Consider the following 19,047-nt stretch of genomic DNA (forward strand, 5'->3'; position numbering starts at 1 on the left):
GGACAAAAAATGCAAGGTACATTCTACCAGTACCAAACTTTTAGGCATTCGCAACAAGCTCGTCTTGAAAGCGGTGAAGAAACATGGATGTGATGCTTCGCTAGTGGTGCGGTTTAAAATCTTTGCAGAGGAGTAAAAATAAACGCCTTGGAACCTCTGAAAAAAGCTTTCTAAAAGAATTCTGTCACACAACATAATACTTCAAAAAGCTATTAAAGTAGGTGATTACTATACATTTCACACTCTAGCAGATGTTCCTTCAAATTTCAAAAGGTTAATAATATGCAAGTTTGTATATTTCATGCAAAGAGGGACAAAATTGAAAAGTGCAAGGTGGGAACTTACTCATTGTAGGCTCTTTGCAGGTCTCTGGCCAATTGACTTCGCTTGAGGATGAGGTAGTACGGAGATTCTTCACTGTCTGAAGTCCGCAGAAGTCAAACAAAAGATGCGCAAGATCATATTTACATCAAAACAATCGTATTTACCACATGGGCTTTACTTAAAAATGCATGCTGACATCAAAGAAGCAACACTAACAGCTTTTAATTAGAAATGGTGATTTCTTTCTTACAAAGCGGCAAGAAAATGCACCCCAGAATATTAAACCAGTGGAATTGATTCCAAGGGAAGCTAAGACAATTTTATTATTATACTCCTCCCAAAGATCTATGCAAGAAATACTACCATGTCATATTACGTGCAGAAAGTTTTATTTCACATTAATGTAGTGTATAGAAGACTAGCACACAAAAGTTAACATCCGTTCAGTACTACAATAGAAATGAAAATTGTACTAATGAACACCAACCTACATGTCTAGACTAAGACAGTCTGTGAATTACTACAAAAAAAAAAATTATCCCTAACATTACCACCTTTTCTCCAATTCTAACAGTACAGCTTAATAGCTTCTTCTAGTAACAATGTTCTTAGTTCTAACTAGAGAGACAAAGAAAACAAATTACTCTAAACCTGAAATTTATTTACCTTAATTGAATGTTGCAAGACCTAAAAATTATAGACAAAAGTGGTACATAAACTATTTTGCACTCGATGCATGCTGAATACACAGCAGCACATCGGTCTGAAAATAAATATGAGAAAAATCAAAGGTGTGCTAACCCTCGGGCATGGCCACGGTGTCGTCGTGTGCTTGGAGCATGCTTTTGAGCTCGCCACTCAGGTAGTTACAGCGGCTCTCTTCCGATGACAGCGCGATGGCAACCTTGTGCGTAAAGTCGTGGTAGAAGTTGACGATGTCATGACTCGCATTGGCCTTGGAAACACAAGCGTTGAAAAACAAAACATCAGTAACCACGCGCCGCATCAGGAGTTCTGAAACTTCAAGGTATTGAGGAACCCGCATCTGCCTCGAATGGCAACTGGAGAACTCCTCCCTGCCTCAGCACTCGTCGAAAACAGCGGTACAGAAGCCTGCAGGCCTTGCGAACAATAATGGGCATGCTGGGAAGTGTTAGGCTCACAGTTACGCACCAATAAGTGGCTCAGCAGACCCACTAAAATAGTGCTTAACTGGAAATACATTTTGCTTAGGGGAGGGGTGGTCGAGGCAGTTTGGGAGCTTGGGGAAACCCATAAGGCTACCCTGGGAAGCCCCTGGGCTCCTAAATGCCCGGTTTCAGAACATATGCACCGGATCAACTGTTGTTACAGTCCTGAAAGCAAGCAAAAATATTTCCCCCAACGTTTTTTTGTTTTTTTTTCCTGGTGTGTTGCATAGGGGACGAAGATAAAGACCTGACGAAGCCCCTGACCCCTAAAGTTCAGCAGCTCGAAATAGTTATATAATAACGATTCCCCAAAACATCATACGACAATTCTACTAAACAAATTTAAGCAAGGGAAGGTAAAAAGCAGCACATTCATTGGAGGAAAGACACTATAAATAAACGTCAGTAAGTGATTGTCGTGTTACTACCAAAAACAAAATGCTAAACAAAAAGAACTACCTAAAATTCAATCGTATCGTTCGTCTCCCCAACTGTACTCCAGTCATTCCCTAACAATAAAATTTTCCTACACTCATGTAATATAGTCCCCCACTATACTTCAATCTTTCCCAAACATTCCTTAAACGGAAGCTGAAACACTACTTGAAAAAACCGAGATGGTGTGAATTCTCGCATATTTTTATTCCATAAATCTAAATATCACATTCATTTTCCCCGAGGATGTGACTAAACGTGAGAAAACATGAAAAACCTCGAACCAGTCGTGTCGTCATATTAAGATCTTTAGGCTGCAAAGCGCGTGTCGCTCGTCTGGGCAGTGCGTGCGATCGCAAGCTTGCCAGGTATATCCCCCGCACTGACACTAGTCGTGACGTTTTTTTCTGACCTTCTTGAAAATAGCAAGAGTGCGCATGCATAGCTTCGATAGGCGCTGAAAATGCACAAGTGGAGATTTCGAAATCTCCAAATATGACGTCATGTCCCCGAAAGGAGGGGCTTCGGCGGTACTTTGAAATTAATTTCTGCAGCGTCCGTGCACCAAATTGAAAATAATCTCGATATTCATGATCATGGAGGCCAAATGAAGATGATTTAGGTGTTCTTCTCCAAATACAGAACCACTTCAGCTTCCCTTTAAAGGGCAACTCCACTTCAATTCTCTTCTTGAAAAAATCAATGCAATCTTTTTCGGTATCACCTAAGAAGACCGCACATCAAATATTACGAGCTACAGTAATGTCCTGAGAGATGCCGCATCCCCCGAAGGATAACCCACCCCCATTTTTGGTAGGATTTGCTATTTTTCAGAAACACCGAAAGATAACCCACTTCTAGTGATTGCAGGGCCCCGGTCGATGGCGACCTCGGCAGAAATGGCGTTACTTAGCCACGACAGGAGAAACATGAACATTGCTGACTAGGAAGGACAGTCGTTTTGGGTTCATCGGCCCTCCCCGCAATCCCAAATTTCGCAAATCACAAAATAAAAAAACGAGCATTTTTTGCCAACTTTTGTCGATTGCACACCAAAAGACAGCTTACTCCATATTTTCACACGATTTGCTCTCGCTTTCAGGTGGGCTGTATCTCAAGATATTACGGCAGTTCTGTCGAAATATTTCTTGAACAGCCCAGCAGACCTTGGAACCCACCAAGTTGTCGAAATCGGCTGACTCTAGCAGGCGGGTTAAGGTGCAATCAACAGCCTAGTCAAGGCTACAATGTTGAAGTAGCCAACTTTGAACTAAACATCATCAACACAGCTACTTTTTGTTCGTTTTTACTTTTCCGGGTAAGCGTAACGGGTGACGTCAGCAGCATCTCCTCGTGGCCCTCAGCGGTGTTCAGATGATTGGCGCAACGTGCCTGCGCAGGGCGCTTCTCAGTCGTTGAGAGCCGTCCGGCAGTCCCACCGTTACCACCACCTTTCGCGTCACAATTGCCGTTGCTGTTTCGCAGTTTGTGATTACTGTCTCTTGGAGATTCGTTTACACTACATGCGCAGACTGATGCTGCAGTTGTGCAAACGTCGTCGGATATTGTAGACACCGAAACATGATGAAGACTGCGGTCCAAAAAACCCTTGCACCTTGCACATGCCCACCCCAACAGTGGCCCGCCCCAATCCCGCGTGCCGTCACGTAGAGGATCACGTGACCACTCGTACCACATGGTAGCCATGTTTTTGGCGGCCTGAGGCATATGTTGCGCAATAGAGCCAAAGTTTTGGTTTCTGCTTATGTTAAAGTAAGATTTCACAAAATATATAACATTTTTCGTTAAGCAAAAGACAAGCCTTTCATTAGTACTTCTCTGCGTGAAATCACTCATAACCCCAATATTTTCAGAATTGAGCGGAGTTGCCCTTTAACTACTCCTATCTTTCCCTAGCCGAGTTTCCTGGCTTTACTTTCCTTCCTTCTGGGTTTTCCCCCATTTTCCCTTTCAGTCGAATTTTGGGACCAGCCCCACACACCTTGAGAGCAAAGACGACGTTGAACATGAGGAAGGTCGACGTCTCCCGCTTGGAACAGAGCTGCACGGGGTGCCCCACGAACCGCACGTCGTTCACCTTGAGCTCAAACTTGCGGTTACAGAGTTCACTCTTGGTGGCAAACAGGTTGGACAGCGCCTTGTCCGAGATCCTGTGTCCCCAGTGGAGGGAGCGCTTTAGGGGTGACCGAATGCTTCCAGCAGAAACTCCATTCGCGGCACAGACTAAATTAAATGCAGGGGCGGGAGAAACGTCTCACGTGCATGTTGGTTGTGGAAAGAAGAAATGCATACGGTTTGTTTACATTTAATGTTTGGCCTCCCCCTTTTTCACGATACAGGGTGTCTCAAAACGCTATTCGGGCATAAAATATTTTTTTATAAATAAAGCAATGAACTGAGGGCAATGAAAATTCTCACGAAGGTGTCTTTAGGTGGTGCATTTTTCATACCCAAATTTAATATATGTAGGTTTCAGAGCAAAAAGTTAAGCGCCAAAACACCTGTTTTTTTCCTAAGGACAAAAAGGAAAACGGCAAAAACTGTCTGCTTGATACTGCTACTTCTGTTTGATGTTCCTACTTACAGATGGCACAACATAAAACAAAAACGTGAAAGCTTATTGAAGAGATGAATACCCAAAAGCAGAAGTAGCAAATTCGAGCGTGTGTGATAGCCATCTGTGAATAGCAGTGTCACGACCTGACGGTTTTTGCCATTTTTCTCCCTGTGCATAGAAAAAAAAAAGTAAGTTTTTTTTAAGCTTAAATTTTTTCCCTGAAGCCTGCACTTAGGTAGGATAAATGCACCACCTGAAGACACCTTCGTGAAAAGTTTCAATGCACTCCATTCGTTAGTTCATTTATACACTTTTTCTTAAGCCCAAATCGTGCTCAGACACACCCAGTATTTCCTCCTCGCCATCCTCTGTTTTCCTCTCCGGCAACAGCGGGCTTGCACCACCCTGCTAGGTGGTGCAAGCTTGCGATAAAAGGTACAACCATTTGCATCCATCCATCCATCCTTTGGTAGGCACCTAACCGAGGCCAGCACACGGCACATAATTGAACACGAGTGCTGCACCAGCATTCAGCAGGAACTCATGTTTATTCAACGAGGACACGAGATTAGGCCGAATGCTGACACGGCACTTGTGTCCTACTTGTGCCTTGTATTGACCCGCCAGAGGCGACACAAAAAATCCAGCCCTATGCCCTTGTCATCTATACTGCTTTCCACCCACTGATCTCTATGTCTATTTGCTGGATTCCGTTTGACCAGCTCCGCCTATGGACAAGAATGCAGCCACGGTCGGCCATCTTTTTGGTAGAGTTATATTATCTCTAGACATCATAGTAATATGGTGGACAGCGCTATGGTGGCAGGCTGCCATAAAATAGCCGTGGATCTAGTACACTGTACCGTGGGTGATATTTCATGCTAACTTGAAGTTGTTCGACGAAGCAGGTTCTTGAAACCCGGCGTTAACGGTAGCCTCGACTTTGAGGACCCGGCGAAAGTTCTACAAAAGCGCAGCACCGGGGGAAAACAGCACAGCTCGCATCGAAAGCAGACGCCGTACCGGTGGCTGCTTTCAATGCTTCATTCGATGAGACTTTCGATGCGTGCTGTGCTGCTTTTCCTCGGCGCTGCGATTTCGTAAAACTTTCATAGAGTCCTCAAAGATAGGGCTACCGTTCATGCCGGGTTTTAACAATAAGTTTCGTCAAACAATTTCAATCAAGAATGAAATATTGCCCACGGCTATTTTTGCCACAACGCTGTCTGCCATGGATGGATGATAGTGGCTGCACCAGCTGTACATTGGCTAGAGGTAATATAACTCTACCAAAAAGATTGTCGCCAGTGGCCGCATTCGCAGAGCGGGAAAACGCGGTCCAGCAAATAGACATAGAGATCAGTGTTTCCACCCGACGATAGAACCGCAGAGGACGCTAAGAGCCATCCACAATATAAGCCAATCCAACACCGTGCGAGCGTCATGTGAGCTTCGGGAGGGGTGCATAGTCACGTGAGAAGTTCATAGCACTGAATTTACCGACGTGGCTCGTAGCGCCTGCTCTGGTTCGTTGTAAGGTGAAATAGAGTAAGACGGTGCTGGCTTTAGCCACTTCACCTGGTGATTTAGAGCATGGTTAATTCTATACCTCATTGTGGACAAAATATCCGCAAGAAGCCGGCACATAGGTCCCTGCCTTCACGTGACCAGTGAGAGAAGGTCGGGGAGAGAGTACGGCAAAGGGGATTTTCAGACTTGCTGAAAAATGTTTTGCAGATCTTTCATGGTGGAAAACCTTGTGACACCGCGTCCTGACAGTTTGGTATTTCCTCCTTTTAATGTTGAATAATTAAGTGCTACAAGGTGCACTTGAAGCCCACGAAAGACCTTTTGTGCAAGCTGCCCCGCCCCTGTGACTACAGCTAGTGCAGTTAGTCAGTCAATAAAGCACGGGTGCTGTAGCAGCTACTTACAGCACTAAGTTTTTGTCAGAGACTTCAGAACAAGTTCGGCTTCTGGAAAAGTTCGAGTGCAAAAGAAGGGGGGAGGAAGGAAAACGACAAAGTTTTCCCGTTAGAAAACGATGTTATACACTTGTCAGGTGTAGTTTAAAGTTGCAAGTCAGCAATCGGCAATCGCACACCTGGTTGTGTTCAGGGTGTCCTCGGTGAGAATGAGTGCGTACGGGTTGCTTCGTTTTTCTGCGAATTAGAGACAAAAACGTTAGAAAAGCAGAACTGGCAGTGTACATTTCGCCAGGTTTTTGCACGGGCGCACCCTTTTGTTTTATACGGCGCAAAATATCAGTGTGCTACATTTGGTATCATCAATCGAGATTGGTTCACTTACTGTTTCCGTGGGTGTCACTTTCTGTGTCGATGGCATACGGATACCGAAACAGCAGTCGGTCGCCCTTACTTCCGGATTTCACTAAATAAACGCCCAGCGGGCTTACTTCATCCATAACGGTAAACAAACACCGCAAACTTGGTCAATCAACATCGGAAACCCCCACCAAGACTCCCAGAGTTGTGCTTGAAAATAGTCCCATGCGTTCCGGCGTAGGAACACAACTCAAAACAACCTCCTCGTATGCGCAGTTTTTAATCCTAAATTTGCCCCCGCGTACATCAGAGTATCTAGCTATAACATAACTAGACCGCGTGTAGGCTTCTATAAATCGAATTTATTTTACCAAATTGTAAATTAGTGTAAAGACCGCTTGTGGGACTAGGTTTTGCAAGCGCAGTGACAACGTCTCATATGTGGTACGATGGTACGATGTAGACGGTAGGCTTGTGCGTGTCCCATCCGTGGTGCTGTCTATCGCTCTGAAAGGACGGCAATTTCGGAAACGCGAGCTTTGTTGTCATCACAGTGAATAGCTTAGCAACCCGCGGCCCCGTAATGGAAGTTAACAAAGCCAAGATACTCGAGGAAAAACTCCGAGAAGCGGCTTGCTACGGCGACGAAGAGGCTGTTATCACGCTTGTCGAGCGGAATGTTCGTATCAATTCCCAGCACGATATCAACGGATGGTGAGTGTTGTTGTCTTAAACTGTTCAAATATTATCAGATCCAAGCGGTTAACGATGTTTTCACACTGTTCCGAGCTGGGCGCACGTTACTGAAATTCGTGGAGATCGCCTAAAATATCGCAACGTGCCCTCGGAAGCAGGCTTTCACCACGAGGTATGCGTGTAGTGCTGCGAAGCCAACCGCGACTCGAAAGGGGCGGCACCTCAATTGACCTTTTCGATTCGTCTCCAATAAAATCGTTAGATTACAAACTTGGGTTTCGAGGTTTTTAATAAGTGACGTATATTTTTAACCGTCCTCTACTTAAAATGAATAAAAATTAATGTATGGTGTAGGTGTAAGCTTAAACCAATTCAGGGAAGAAAGGATTACACTTCCTCGAATGCAAGTTTAAGATAAAAAAATATGGAATATTTTAACCCGATTAATCGCTGTACTTTAATATATTAATTAATCGATCATTCTGTTGCATTAACCTCCAAGCATAATATCGAAAAAAAAGTCTCAAAAGAATTTTTTTTTTTTCCTTTTCACTTTTACTATGCCATAGTGGAACGCGCAGCCTCATTTGAAAACGATAACGCCCGATTTAAAAAGAAAAGGCGGATTATTGTAAAAATAAAATATCTTCACAACATAAATAAGCCTTATAATCACCCTGGATTGCAATCATAGGAAATTCTGAAGTGTTTTACAGTGGAATGCAGCAGTGCTGCCTCCTAAAATACATAAATGTGGACCGAATAGTAAAGCAAGTATTTTTACTTCCTCCCCCCAATTTCTTACTTAAAACTGAACCGATTAATCGGTCAGAAAAAGATGATAGTGATGAAAACATTAATTGATTAATCGGAAAGTTAATCTTTCAACTGCCCAGCCCTTATAAAGATATATTGTCTGCGTAACGAAAACGGTGTAATAAGTAACGTGATCAACAGTACACATTGTTGTCTGTAAAACCTCTATTCATTTTAGAAGTTCCTTCGTTCATTCATTGCGGCAGATGTAAGTTCCAATCAATCAAAGCAGAATGTCATTGAAAGGCAATGAATCTGCAAGCTAGAATAAGATATATGCATATGAAGCATAATTAGAGAAATAAGTATGCTTCACATCTGTTATCTAAGCTCAACATAACGTTACTATGGATCAACTCAGTTTTGCAATTGCCCATTGCCCTGCACACGCCATCGTTTTGGGTATGGCTGCTATATGGTAGCGGCAGTGTATATGAAACGCATACCTTTTGAAGTCCAGCATCTATATATAGCATTTCACCGTACTCTATAAAATACACAGTTTTGAAACAAAGCTCTAGACGGCGCTTCAAACGATGAGAAGCGAACTGAAGGGAGGGAGCAAGGTACTGCACCTTTGCGGCAATTCCACAACTGAGCTAATCTAGTAACATTGGCTCAACTGAATCTCGTGGCGTTTACATGGTTGTGACCGCCAACCAATTGGTGTCCACCGCTCTTGACCCCAGAAGGCATTATTGCTGCCAACCAATTGGTGTGCTCTATTCTTGACCCCCAGGAGACGTTATGGCGTACGAAGTTGGGAGAGTTCCACCCGTGGTCAACGGCACCTGTGATGTTTCTTCAATGTTCAGAAAGGCGCTTGCCTTTATATGCGTCATTGCTTCATGGACACAGTTCCTAAATACTACATTTAACCCAACGAAACACCACAGGACATAAAGAACCAACCAATAGCCCTTGTCAATGCCAGTATAGAGGGCCTCCCAAATGCTCCCTTCAAGCAAGTTACCATATGGTCTGAATGCAGGACACCTTTGCACTGGGCTTGCAAGAGGGGTCACGTGGCAATCGTCAGGTACCTGCTGAACCAGGGTGCCGACCCCACGTTGACGACGCTGAAAGGCGAAACTCCGGCTATGCTTACGGATAACGAGGACATCAGGGCACTCATTGGTGGTAAGAGTCATCAGGTCTGCTCGATGCACTGGCTTAGCTACGTAAGTGAAAGAGGCGCAGCGAGCAGACGATAGAGTGCGCCGTCTGCTCGCTGCGCCTATCGGGAGATGTTGCCACAATCCGTCGCTAACTCGGTCGTCTGTGAACACGTCCGCCATTGACCCTGGCAAATTTGTTCGGTCTCATTTCTTCGCAGGAGGGGAGCTACTACGTCTTAGGATTTCATCAAGTGGAATCCACCACGTAAATGCACATCCGGTGAAAGTTCGAGCTTTCTGTGTGCGGGCACCGATTTTTACGGCGCGATTTACCGTGCTAGGATCCGTTGCGAAAACTCTACATACAGGGGTACTGGCCCCGCCGTTGTGACTAGAACAGCCTTTGTGTCATAATTATTGGCTGCTTTGTAAACCGTGCATCTTACATTGTGTATGTATAATAAGAAACAAGGTCTGGGTGTAGAGATGCTTCGAATGATAGATGGTACCTGAATTTCCTTAATCTTGGCTGCTGTTTAGAGCAGTGTGATTGTTTACAAGGACAGTGGACGAGTGGTGACACAAGTTTTTATGTTCATACGGTGCAGCAATAAACAAATAACATACATGAACTGTATCTTTTTTTAATTTTTTTCATTTATACTACTGATTTTTGTTCAGGACCGTTGTGGAAATGGCACATAAATGACAATACAGAAACAAATACATGGTCAAAATGGCAGACAATCTAAATTGTGATAGCATACCATGTCACAAATCAATAGAAGACACAAACAAAAAGACATGCAAGCAAAATAAAGTTAGTACACTCAATGTTAAAGCGTTTTCTTACACAGTCCAGGAAGGGGGTTAAAGAATTGCAGTTACTATTTCAGTGGGTAGGTTATTCCAATCTTTGATGGTGCGAGGAAAAAAATTGATACTGGAATTATATGGTTAATGGCTCTATAATATAGTATTCATGGTGGCTACATGTATTGGAACGCTCAGAAAATTATATGGACCTCTCCCGATTGATGTTGATCATGCCGTGAATTATCTGGTACATTTAATTGCAGCTAAAAGTTAGTTATAGTACAAAAGTTCAAAGCTAATTTTCTTTTGGCAAGAATTACTTTCTTGAGTTAACATAGTTCCATTGGAACGCCATGATCGCAGACACCGGCCCTGCGGAGGTAGTGCCCCAGACGACACTGCCCATCACTCCCCATTTCCTGAGCCATCCAGCACTGTCCGACTACAAGGTGGATCTATCGGAGCTCTCACGGACCATCAGACCTGATTCCGACTTGCCAGCAAAGCACGGACTCCCCCAGGACAATGGCCAGTCGGACTACTCCAGTGGACAGCAGGGTAAGGCAGTGGATGCCAGCTTGGATGCTGGAGTCACTGTGGTCAGACAAATGTTGCTAGAGTACTATGGCATTCCATAGCAGCCGCTAGGGCTAAAACTTTGGTTTACTGATTGGTCCTCCAAGGTGCTCCTCGCTGTCGGCCACACTGGAATCGGTTGATCCAGGGGAATCGAATTGGCTTGGAAGGGCAAGGGTACGAATCATACATTTGGTTCATAGTTTCTAGGCTAGGTGGCGCAAGTTACTTCCCGTTACACTGGGTATATGGCCATCAGCATTCATCCGTCTGTCCAGTGCAGCCGAAATACTAGAAATCACCCAGGATTGTGAAATGTGCACATTCTTTTATCTCGGTGTCACGTGTGTGCCATACATGCTTAAGGCCCGTTCGCACACTTGCATTTACTTACGACCGAGTCCTTGCAACCTCTTATGATGAGAAAACACTGACAGGCTGTTGCCATCTATGAGGCGACCCTGGAATCGTATTTCACTAGAACTAAGGTTTTGCGGTATCTGCGACATTCAATGTACATACTGTCTACGAAAGACGATTGCTTATAACATCGTCATAAGTTTTTCGAGCCAAGAAAAAAGAGACGATGATGCCCAAAGAAAATAGGAATAATGCCTATACAGAAACGCCAAGCCCGACAGATTGCTCTAACACGTTCACGCCGTAAGAGATTTTAAGAGGTTTGAACGCACACGGTCGTAAGCAGTAGCAGGTGTGCAAACGATCCTTAGCTTCTAAATAACTTCGGTGCACTGGAGGGTGACCAAGCGCAAATCACCAGGGACCCTAACTCTGGTATGCATGCGTTTGCAGTGGAGGAGATGGATCTGGTGCTAAAGGTGAGGGTGGCCTACCTCGACGATCCAGACTTCATCGAGGTGGAACTGCCGCGCACCGACCTCACCTTCGCCAACCTGTTGCGCACGTGCTGCGATGAGCTCGGCGCCGAGATGAAGAGGGTGGGCTCTCCCCCTTAACAGATTGTTCTTTTCGGCCTGTTCTGTGCATCGGCCACTTTAAGGCCCCACGTCGTCAGAAAGCTGCTCCAGTAGCCACGAGGACAGTTTTTTTGGCAAAGGCTTAAATTAGTCGTATTGAGTCTCCGCCATTTGTACGGAGTGATCGAGGTTTCGAGGAAACTTCGCTTTGAGCGTGCTGTGATCGCAGCCGAACTTGTCGGGCTTCAAAGGTAATTAAGTGTGTGGAAAAGGTAAATCAGCTGTATTCATAAGACACTAGCTGTTATGAATTGCAATTTTCCCTATACCCATTTATAATTATAACTCCGGTCACAATGTTTGACCTGCATGCTCTCTTTTCAAATCGTATCCTGAACTGTGGACAGAAGCGGAAGTTATCGCCTTACGTCGAAGAATAATAGTTGCATACGAAAATGTCCTCCTGCAGCTGCGAGTCCAATTGCTACAGAGGTGTCCATTGTGTAATGCGTGCTACGGCGATTCTTTGAATGGTTTCGCTCTACAAATTGAAGCCATCCAAAGTTTTAACGGCACTGTTCCCTTTTGAGAAACGAGACGTGTGTCGATGCCGTAAACTTTGAAGTATGCACTGAACAAGCCAAGCTTAAAGTACCAGAGCTACTGGCTTATCTGGCAATGGGCTACAGTAGAGCCACTAAATGAGCTGCGCTTCGAGTATCGGCACTCCGTTCCCCGACATTTTGTGGGCGCCGCCATTTTGGCTCGTATGCAGAGCAGATCGACGCAACTGCCGATCGTCATTATTCAAAAGTGTGACTTCCTCAGCATTAGATTCGGTGTTAGACAGGTCAAGTAATTATGTTTTGCTCTGTCGCAAACTGTTTGAACATTTGCGGAGGGCGGAAAAGCGTTTCCTGTGATTTCAGATAAAGCTTCAGATAACTGGCAACCATGATTTTAAGACACAATATGACTAAGTGTCGTTACTCTGAAGCGTAGCTTATTTAGTGGTTCAAGGCTACAGTAGCTCTCTGAAACTCTAGCGTCGTTCACGAGAAAAAAAATGCTGCACTTATAACGCAAGCTGTACTTATAACACAGTGTGCATGCCCAGGTAGCGCGCCAGAAATACGCCCAACCTGGCACAAGCTTGGCAATCCTAGAGGCCTTACTCGGGCCTAATACGGTTTGGCTCTGAAGCATTAGTTATAATATACTTCCTCTGGCTCGGCATATAATTTCCAAAGTGCCAGACTTGAGCCAAAGAAGATGCCTCGTACGAACCGAAGAACCGGCAGTGAAGCCTAAATCTGACACTTGCTAGGTAATTTAGGTCCAAAGTTGCCACATGAAAAACTGAACAACCAGAAATGAAGCTTAAGTCTGGAACTTGTTTGGCAGTGTAGGCCCAAAGATGCCGGGTTACGGCCAAACTACGAACAATGAAGCCTAACTTTGGTACTTGTTTGGCGAGTTAGAGCCAATTAGCTACCCGGACTCTGCCAAAGAAGTTCAAGTTTGACTCTAACTCGGCTCTTGGCTTTTTAGGGCCCTAAATTCCCGATCAAAAATCTGATTTTAGTTCGAAGAATTGTGATACCCGCAGGGCAGCACTTCCTTTGGAAATTCTTTTCTTTCTAATGCCGTGCTATTTATATATTTACTTCTGTGTTCAGGTCCGGAAACTGCGGAAGCTTCCCAACACCATCATGCGCAAAGACAAGGAAGTCCAACGGTTGTCGGACTACCAGGAACTTGAGCTCGTTCTGGACAACATACAGCCTAAGCCGGCGCCCTCTGCGGCCGCCGTACAGACCATTCCGGCGGTCACTAACGGCGCCATCACTCCGGTCATGCACTTGGCCGGACTCTTGTCCGGGGGCCACTACAACTCCCCGCCGGGCTACCTTCCGAACGGCAACGGAAGCGTGCAGCCCAGTGCCACGTTTGCAAAGTCATCTTACTGCGTGAATGGGACTATCCTCTATTGAAGGCCACCCTAGATGCCGTGTCTGGACCATTTTTTTATTATGTCTTTCACATCTGGACTTGGTTGGGTGTCACGAGTCTCGGGATTGTTTGGGAAAATGGCGATCGTCTTAGGATTATGTTGTCCCTGGATGTCAAAATGGATGGACCCCGCCTATACGGCAGTGAATGGATTCATTTGTGAATGCATGGGCAGTGCTGATGTATATGTTTTGTAAGGTAAAAAAATAGTAGAACATTGGAGATTGTAGTGTGCTCCAAGCTGAGAGAGGACTACATAGTGAAAGGTCTGGTTTACTGTCGAGTGTAGTCTTGTGAGAATAGTGAATTTTGAGTTCGAAGTGAATTCGAAGCGAATAGTGGTTTTGGCCGAATATTTTCTAATCGAATATCGAATAGTTTTTCCACGCCTTTCACTACCAAAACATAATGCTTAGACAAAACCCCAGCGAAACTTGTGAAGGTTGTTCCACCTGTTCATTTATAAGCCATGTTTAATCTATATATTTATGAACTGTGACCTCAGAAGTTCTGATGTCTTGGGAGGGTAAGTAAACAACAAGTTTGTAATAAAATGAATCCAATGGAAATGGCCAAATATACCCAATTTAGTGAATTTACAAATCTTTAATATTCTTTCTTTAATTTCGAGTTAAAAAAGAATGACTCGCGCATGATGAATGCAGGTTGTAAGGGCATCTTTGCCCAACATATACTCTTGCAAAACAGTCAGTTTAATTTTAAAACTTTTACTACAATGTAGATACTGTAAAACCCTTAATTTTCGCAAGCCCTTAATTTTCGCAAATTGAAAAATTCGCGAAACTTAAAGGCACGAGAAAAATTCGGTCTTAAAGAATTTCAATGCAGGTTTCTGGAATTCGCGAAATTTAGTGGCCGCGATATGTCCTCTATGACCGATTCGCGAAAAATAGGGGCCCCGAAAATAAAGGGTTTTACAGTATACACGTTCACAAAGTTTTTTATTTATTTTCATATACAGCCGGCACGCGTGCACCATCCCGCTTTGAACGTATGGTTATCGTCCAAGCACGCAACTGCGATATTCATACTTTTTCAAGTGTTTATCGCGGCGGGTCACTCCGTTGAGTGCGCTTCTTACCGAGCACCGATATAATGTGGAAAAGCAACACCCGCAGAGCTTGCTTCCGCGGGTATTGCTTCTCCGCAGTGCACCGGTGCTCGGTAAGAAGCGCACTCAACGGGGCTAACCCACCGCAATCAACACTTCGAAAAATGCGAATAGTAAAGTTCTTCTCGAAGCGAATATTGAATAGTGTATTATTCGAAACTACTATTAGAAATTTCGAATATTCGCACAACCCTAGTCGAGTGCATGAAATAGTTGTAGCAGTGGTTGCTCTGGTGCTTAGTGTACTGACAATGCTGGTACTAGCGAGACGGGTGAGAGTTACAGTGATGTTTTGTTATTATGGACACCTTTGTTCCCCCAAAAAATCTTCCATATTGTGAGCTATCCATAATAATGAGACAAAAATGAGTGTATTTTCCAGTGTTCCCAAAAATGGTGTCCATATACAGTGTAGACCGCATATAACGTATGTCGCGGGAGTCGCGAAAATCCGCACTATAAGCGGTACCGTGTTATAACCAAAACATCAATTTTTCAGGCCAAAATACATGCCATGAGACAACTTACCTTTGTGAAATAATTTATTTTATGTCAGATGAAAAATAAAGCTTAGTTTGAGGAAAGTCTGTATTTCACCAGACTAGTACACTTCTCTCTCAAGTATGTCACACATTTTGAAAGAAATGAGCGACTTTTGCCTGGCGCAGCCTTTTAACGGCGTCGCGGGTTGCGGACGGACGTTGCGAGCATTCAGGATTGCTAACCCTAATCACTTTTCTCCGGTGATGAAAACGCGTGAAAATTTGCATCCTTTATACAGTACGCGCCAGTAATACCTTCAGCTTGAGCACATGCATGAAATGTTCCAAATGAGAAATCCGGGCGGTGTTCGAAAACACAAATGCTTGGAAAGCACCACTGTAGTCGAAGTAAACAAACACGACGACACGGGCGTTTCTGCCGTCTTGAGAGTGCCGCCACGACATCGGTGCACGAGTATGTGGATCTTCCCTTCTGGGAAGATCCACATACTCGTCGACGATCACAACCTACGTCGACGATCACAACCGACGCCATGTTTGCGGGTAGAAGAAGCCGGCCCGCGACTGGCATGCAATGCACGCGAACACCTCTCGACCTGCAATTGGTCTGTCGTTGTGGTTGTGGACGCACGCATGTGAACGACACGTGCGTGCGTCCCTCCGTCGCTATGGCTACTGAAGCCCCTCTCTTCGCTTCTCCCCGCTTCTTCGAGCAACCTCCTCGCCCCGCGAGTGCCGCTTGCGGCTAGCGCCGTTGTCTAGTGTCGCACAGGGAAGCATGCTCGCGGCACCGGTCGGTCGGCGAGGTTGGCGGGCTGTTCCAGAAACCGCACTATAACCAGTATTTCTCTTCGCGCACCTACATTTTAAGCGGTATGTAATTACATGGAGTTCTATGGGAGGCGAACCGGTGGTTTAAAAAAGCCGCATTATACCTGGTCCTGCACTATAAGCGGTTACGTTGTAAGTGGTCTATAGTGTAGCAGGGTATCCATATTAATGGGGTCCATATAAACAAGACATGACTTTAACTGTGGCTGAGCACTGCGATGATGCCAGTAGTGTCTGGCAGTGGTATCAATGGTGCTGACACTTGTATTGGTTCTGATCAATGATGTGGAGTAATCATGCTAATGTCACTGTTAATGACTGTACCAGTTTGTCTGGTGTCAGTGCTTTGCTGGTAGTGTTCAAAACTGGTGTTACCAGTAGAACATCCGAGTTTTGAAGCTGAAGCTGACATCTGATTGATATAAGGTGAAAAATGCTATGCTAGCGCTTGGAGCCAAATCCTATTTTCCATTAAGATTTTGACATTTGCAAACCAGGGGATGAATATCAATGCTGTGCAAATAGGGTCAGCTTTGATGATGCCTGTTGTTTGTTTGTTAAATGCAACAATGTGAAGTTGGCAGATAGATTGATAGACATCATCCCTTTGATCGCTTATCTTCCAGCAATCCCAATGATACTGCTTCCTCGATACAACTGGAGAAGCATTGTGCTCATATTGTGGTACCATACATTTGTACTGTGTTTTCATTGGATCTGTCTGTCACTTGAAGCCATAGATCTGAATTTATACTCTCGAAAGCAGACTTGAAATTGTGAAACTGATTAGTGCCCCATTGCAGATGAATGAGGCATCATCCTACTGCTATTTATTTAATGCTCCTAATCTCTACTGCGTTGGTGGTGGTACTATTTTCACATTGCTACTGACACCGTGCAGTACTGCTGGTACTATAAGCACACTTCAAAGTTTCAGAAGCGGATGACCGCCTCGTGTTCACAAAGCGTTACTGTTTTGGTCGGTGTGATTGTTTGATGTAACGGTATGTTGATTGGTGTACTGCACCCATACCTGTACTAGCTAGTGCTTGCATGTGTACTGGTATTACTGGTTCAAGGCTACAGAAAGTTACTGTAGCTTCCAACTGGTTATGAATGATGAGAAGCTTGTAGAACTTGAGTTCACATGCTTGACCTATGAGCTTCCTCCATGGTTCTTTGCCACTGGCGTGCTCCCTTCATTGCTTACATATTGTAAAGTATTCTGTTGTACCATGGTGGTTTGTACTGAACAGTCATCTTTTCTGTACCGGTGCCATACTGTCAACTGCGGGACCGAATCTTCATTCATTGCCGAGATTCCAAGAGCAGATTTGAATGACGTGCTCAAATCCTGCTGTTTAAACTACCTTGTTTCTATTTTACACTTTTAGCATCATTGCATTCCAATGTATATGTGGGCAGACTGAAGGTGGCATAAATGCAATGATGCCGAATATGAGCATTTCTTTATGTTAAACTCATGCTTGGCAAGCACCTAGGACCGCTTGAAGCAGCAAATGAAAAGCACAGTGTGTAGAGGTTAGAACCATATGGCTTGCAATACACAAAGTCATCGGACTTTGTAGTGGTTGTGCTAGATGGCTTTGCCAAACGTTTACATTCTAGAGCAGGGAATGCTTATAGTTGCAAGCACACGCACCAGGTTGTCAATTCTGTATACTAAGTGCCTTTTGTAAAACCCATATGCTTTCAGGCACCCAGTCCCGAAAATGTGTCAATGACGAGGTGTAATTCATACAAATGTACTGTTTTGTCCTTTGCCCTTTTAAGTAATCTTACTTTGACCGGTTCAGTCTGAGATTTCTAGCTTGCGTGCCACTGTGGCAAGATGCTCGGTAAAAAGCAACTGCGAGCAATATCTAACGTGCCTGCAAAAATTTGCAGAGCAAGGAAATGAAGTCTAGTTTTTAACAAATCGTGTTACGGCGATAGTGTTGCAATACACTTTTCTAGTCAGCTGTATCAACAAAGAGAACAAAGGAAATCAAAATATATGATAGCTGTTGCATTATTGCAGCAAAAATGCAAAATTTTTGTTTTGACATAAATCTCTAACAAAGGGATTCCGATAGCAGAATACATGTGCAATGAAGTTAAGAATTCACGAGTTCATGTTTATTTATTGCGTACGTCTGTTTTTTTTTCCTTTTTCCTGACACTCCCCCCCCCCCCCCCCCCCCCCCTTCTCCCCCCAAGATATTTAATTCTTTTTGCTCGAAACACTAGAATGGGCTCTCAAACTTTTTTATCTTGAGGATCATGTCTGCCCTAATTGACAGCTAAGGAACACACCCCTCCTCTTGGGGATGATGCACACACTAGGGGAATGCTCGACTCATGGTTGTGCATCATTGCATAGTTCAGGTATGCTAAAATAGTGCTTAAACATTGAATGCACTTACTTAGAAATGGAAAGGTAGTTGTGACAGAAGACAGGCATGGAGGCATATGATGTGGGATGCCCTGGAAGTCATTTCGGTCGCCTCGCTGTCTGTGACCGTTTTTTTCTTTTTTAAAAATATTTTTCCTTCGTTAAATCGAGATCTTTTCATCCTGCTGGTCATCACAGAATATACTTCATGAAATCCGTTATTACTGAAAATATGCCTCGGACTGTTTGCTGAATCCTTGTGGGCAACTTTTTCCTTAAAATATCTAGGCCCACACAAATGCCCTTTAAGCCTGTGCAGCCATAGCCATATTGGAGATGCAGATGCGATTTATGTAGCCGTACATGAAAACCATTGAGAGTTTACCTAAAACTTCTACAGC

General features: G+C 44.3%; 2 protein-coding genes across 6 annotated transcripts in view; one reads left to right on the forward strand and one right to left on the reverse strand.

Annotated features, from left to right (window-relative positions):
- LOC8041198 (GATOR complex protein NPRL3) overlaps positions 1–7,078 on the reverse strand; it is a 20,654-nt gene extending 13,576 nt beyond the window's left edge. For 2 of the 5 annotated variants that reach the window (XM_029967596.2, XM_042286141.1), the window contains exons 1-6: positions 6,838–7,003; positions 6,632–6,689; positions 6,462–6,503; positions 3,952–4,120; positions 1,126–1,279; positions 346–421 (exon numbers count right to left, since the gene is read on the reverse strand). In XM_029967596.2, coding sequence (XP_029823456.1) covers positions 346–421; positions 1,126–1,279; positions 3,952–4,120; positions 6,462–6,503; positions 6,632–6,689; positions 6,838–6,952 — 614 coding nt within the window. In that variant the 5' untranslated portion in view covers positions 6,953–7,003. Of the gene's footprint in view, positions 1–345; positions 422–1,125; positions 1,280–3,951; positions 4,121–6,461; positions 6,504–6,631; positions 6,690–6,837 lie in introns of all 5 variants that reach the window. The other 3 variants (XM_029967593.3, XM_042286140.1, XM_029967594.4) reach the window with 3 other exon arrangements.
- Positions 7,079–7,249: 171 nt separating this feature from the next.
- On the forward strand, positions 7,250–14,388 carry LOC8041199 (ankyrin repeat domain-containing protein 40). The gene is made up of 5 exons (XM_029967538.4): positions 7,250–7,526; positions 9,316–9,464; positions 10,622–10,816; positions 11,648–11,793; positions 13,452–14,388. The coding sequence occupies exons 1-5, from the start codon at positions 7,396–7,398 to the stop codon at positions 13,764–13,766; spliced, it is 936 nt and encodes a 311-aa protein (XP_029823398.2). The 5' UTR covers positions 7,250–7,395; the 3' UTR covers positions 13,767–14,388.
- The last annotated feature ends 4,659 nt before the right edge of the window (positions 14,389–19,047 follow it).

The sequence above is a fragment of the Ixodes scapularis genome, unplaced genomic scaffold (assembly GCF_016920785.2).
Source record: "Ixodes scapularis isolate PalLabHiFi unplaced genomic scaffold, ASM1692078v2 PGA_scaffold6__148_contigs__length_123643588, whole genome shotgun sequence".
Lineage (NCBI taxonomy): Eukaryota > Metazoa > Arthropoda > Arachnida > Ixodida > Ixodidae > Ixodes > Ixodes scapularis.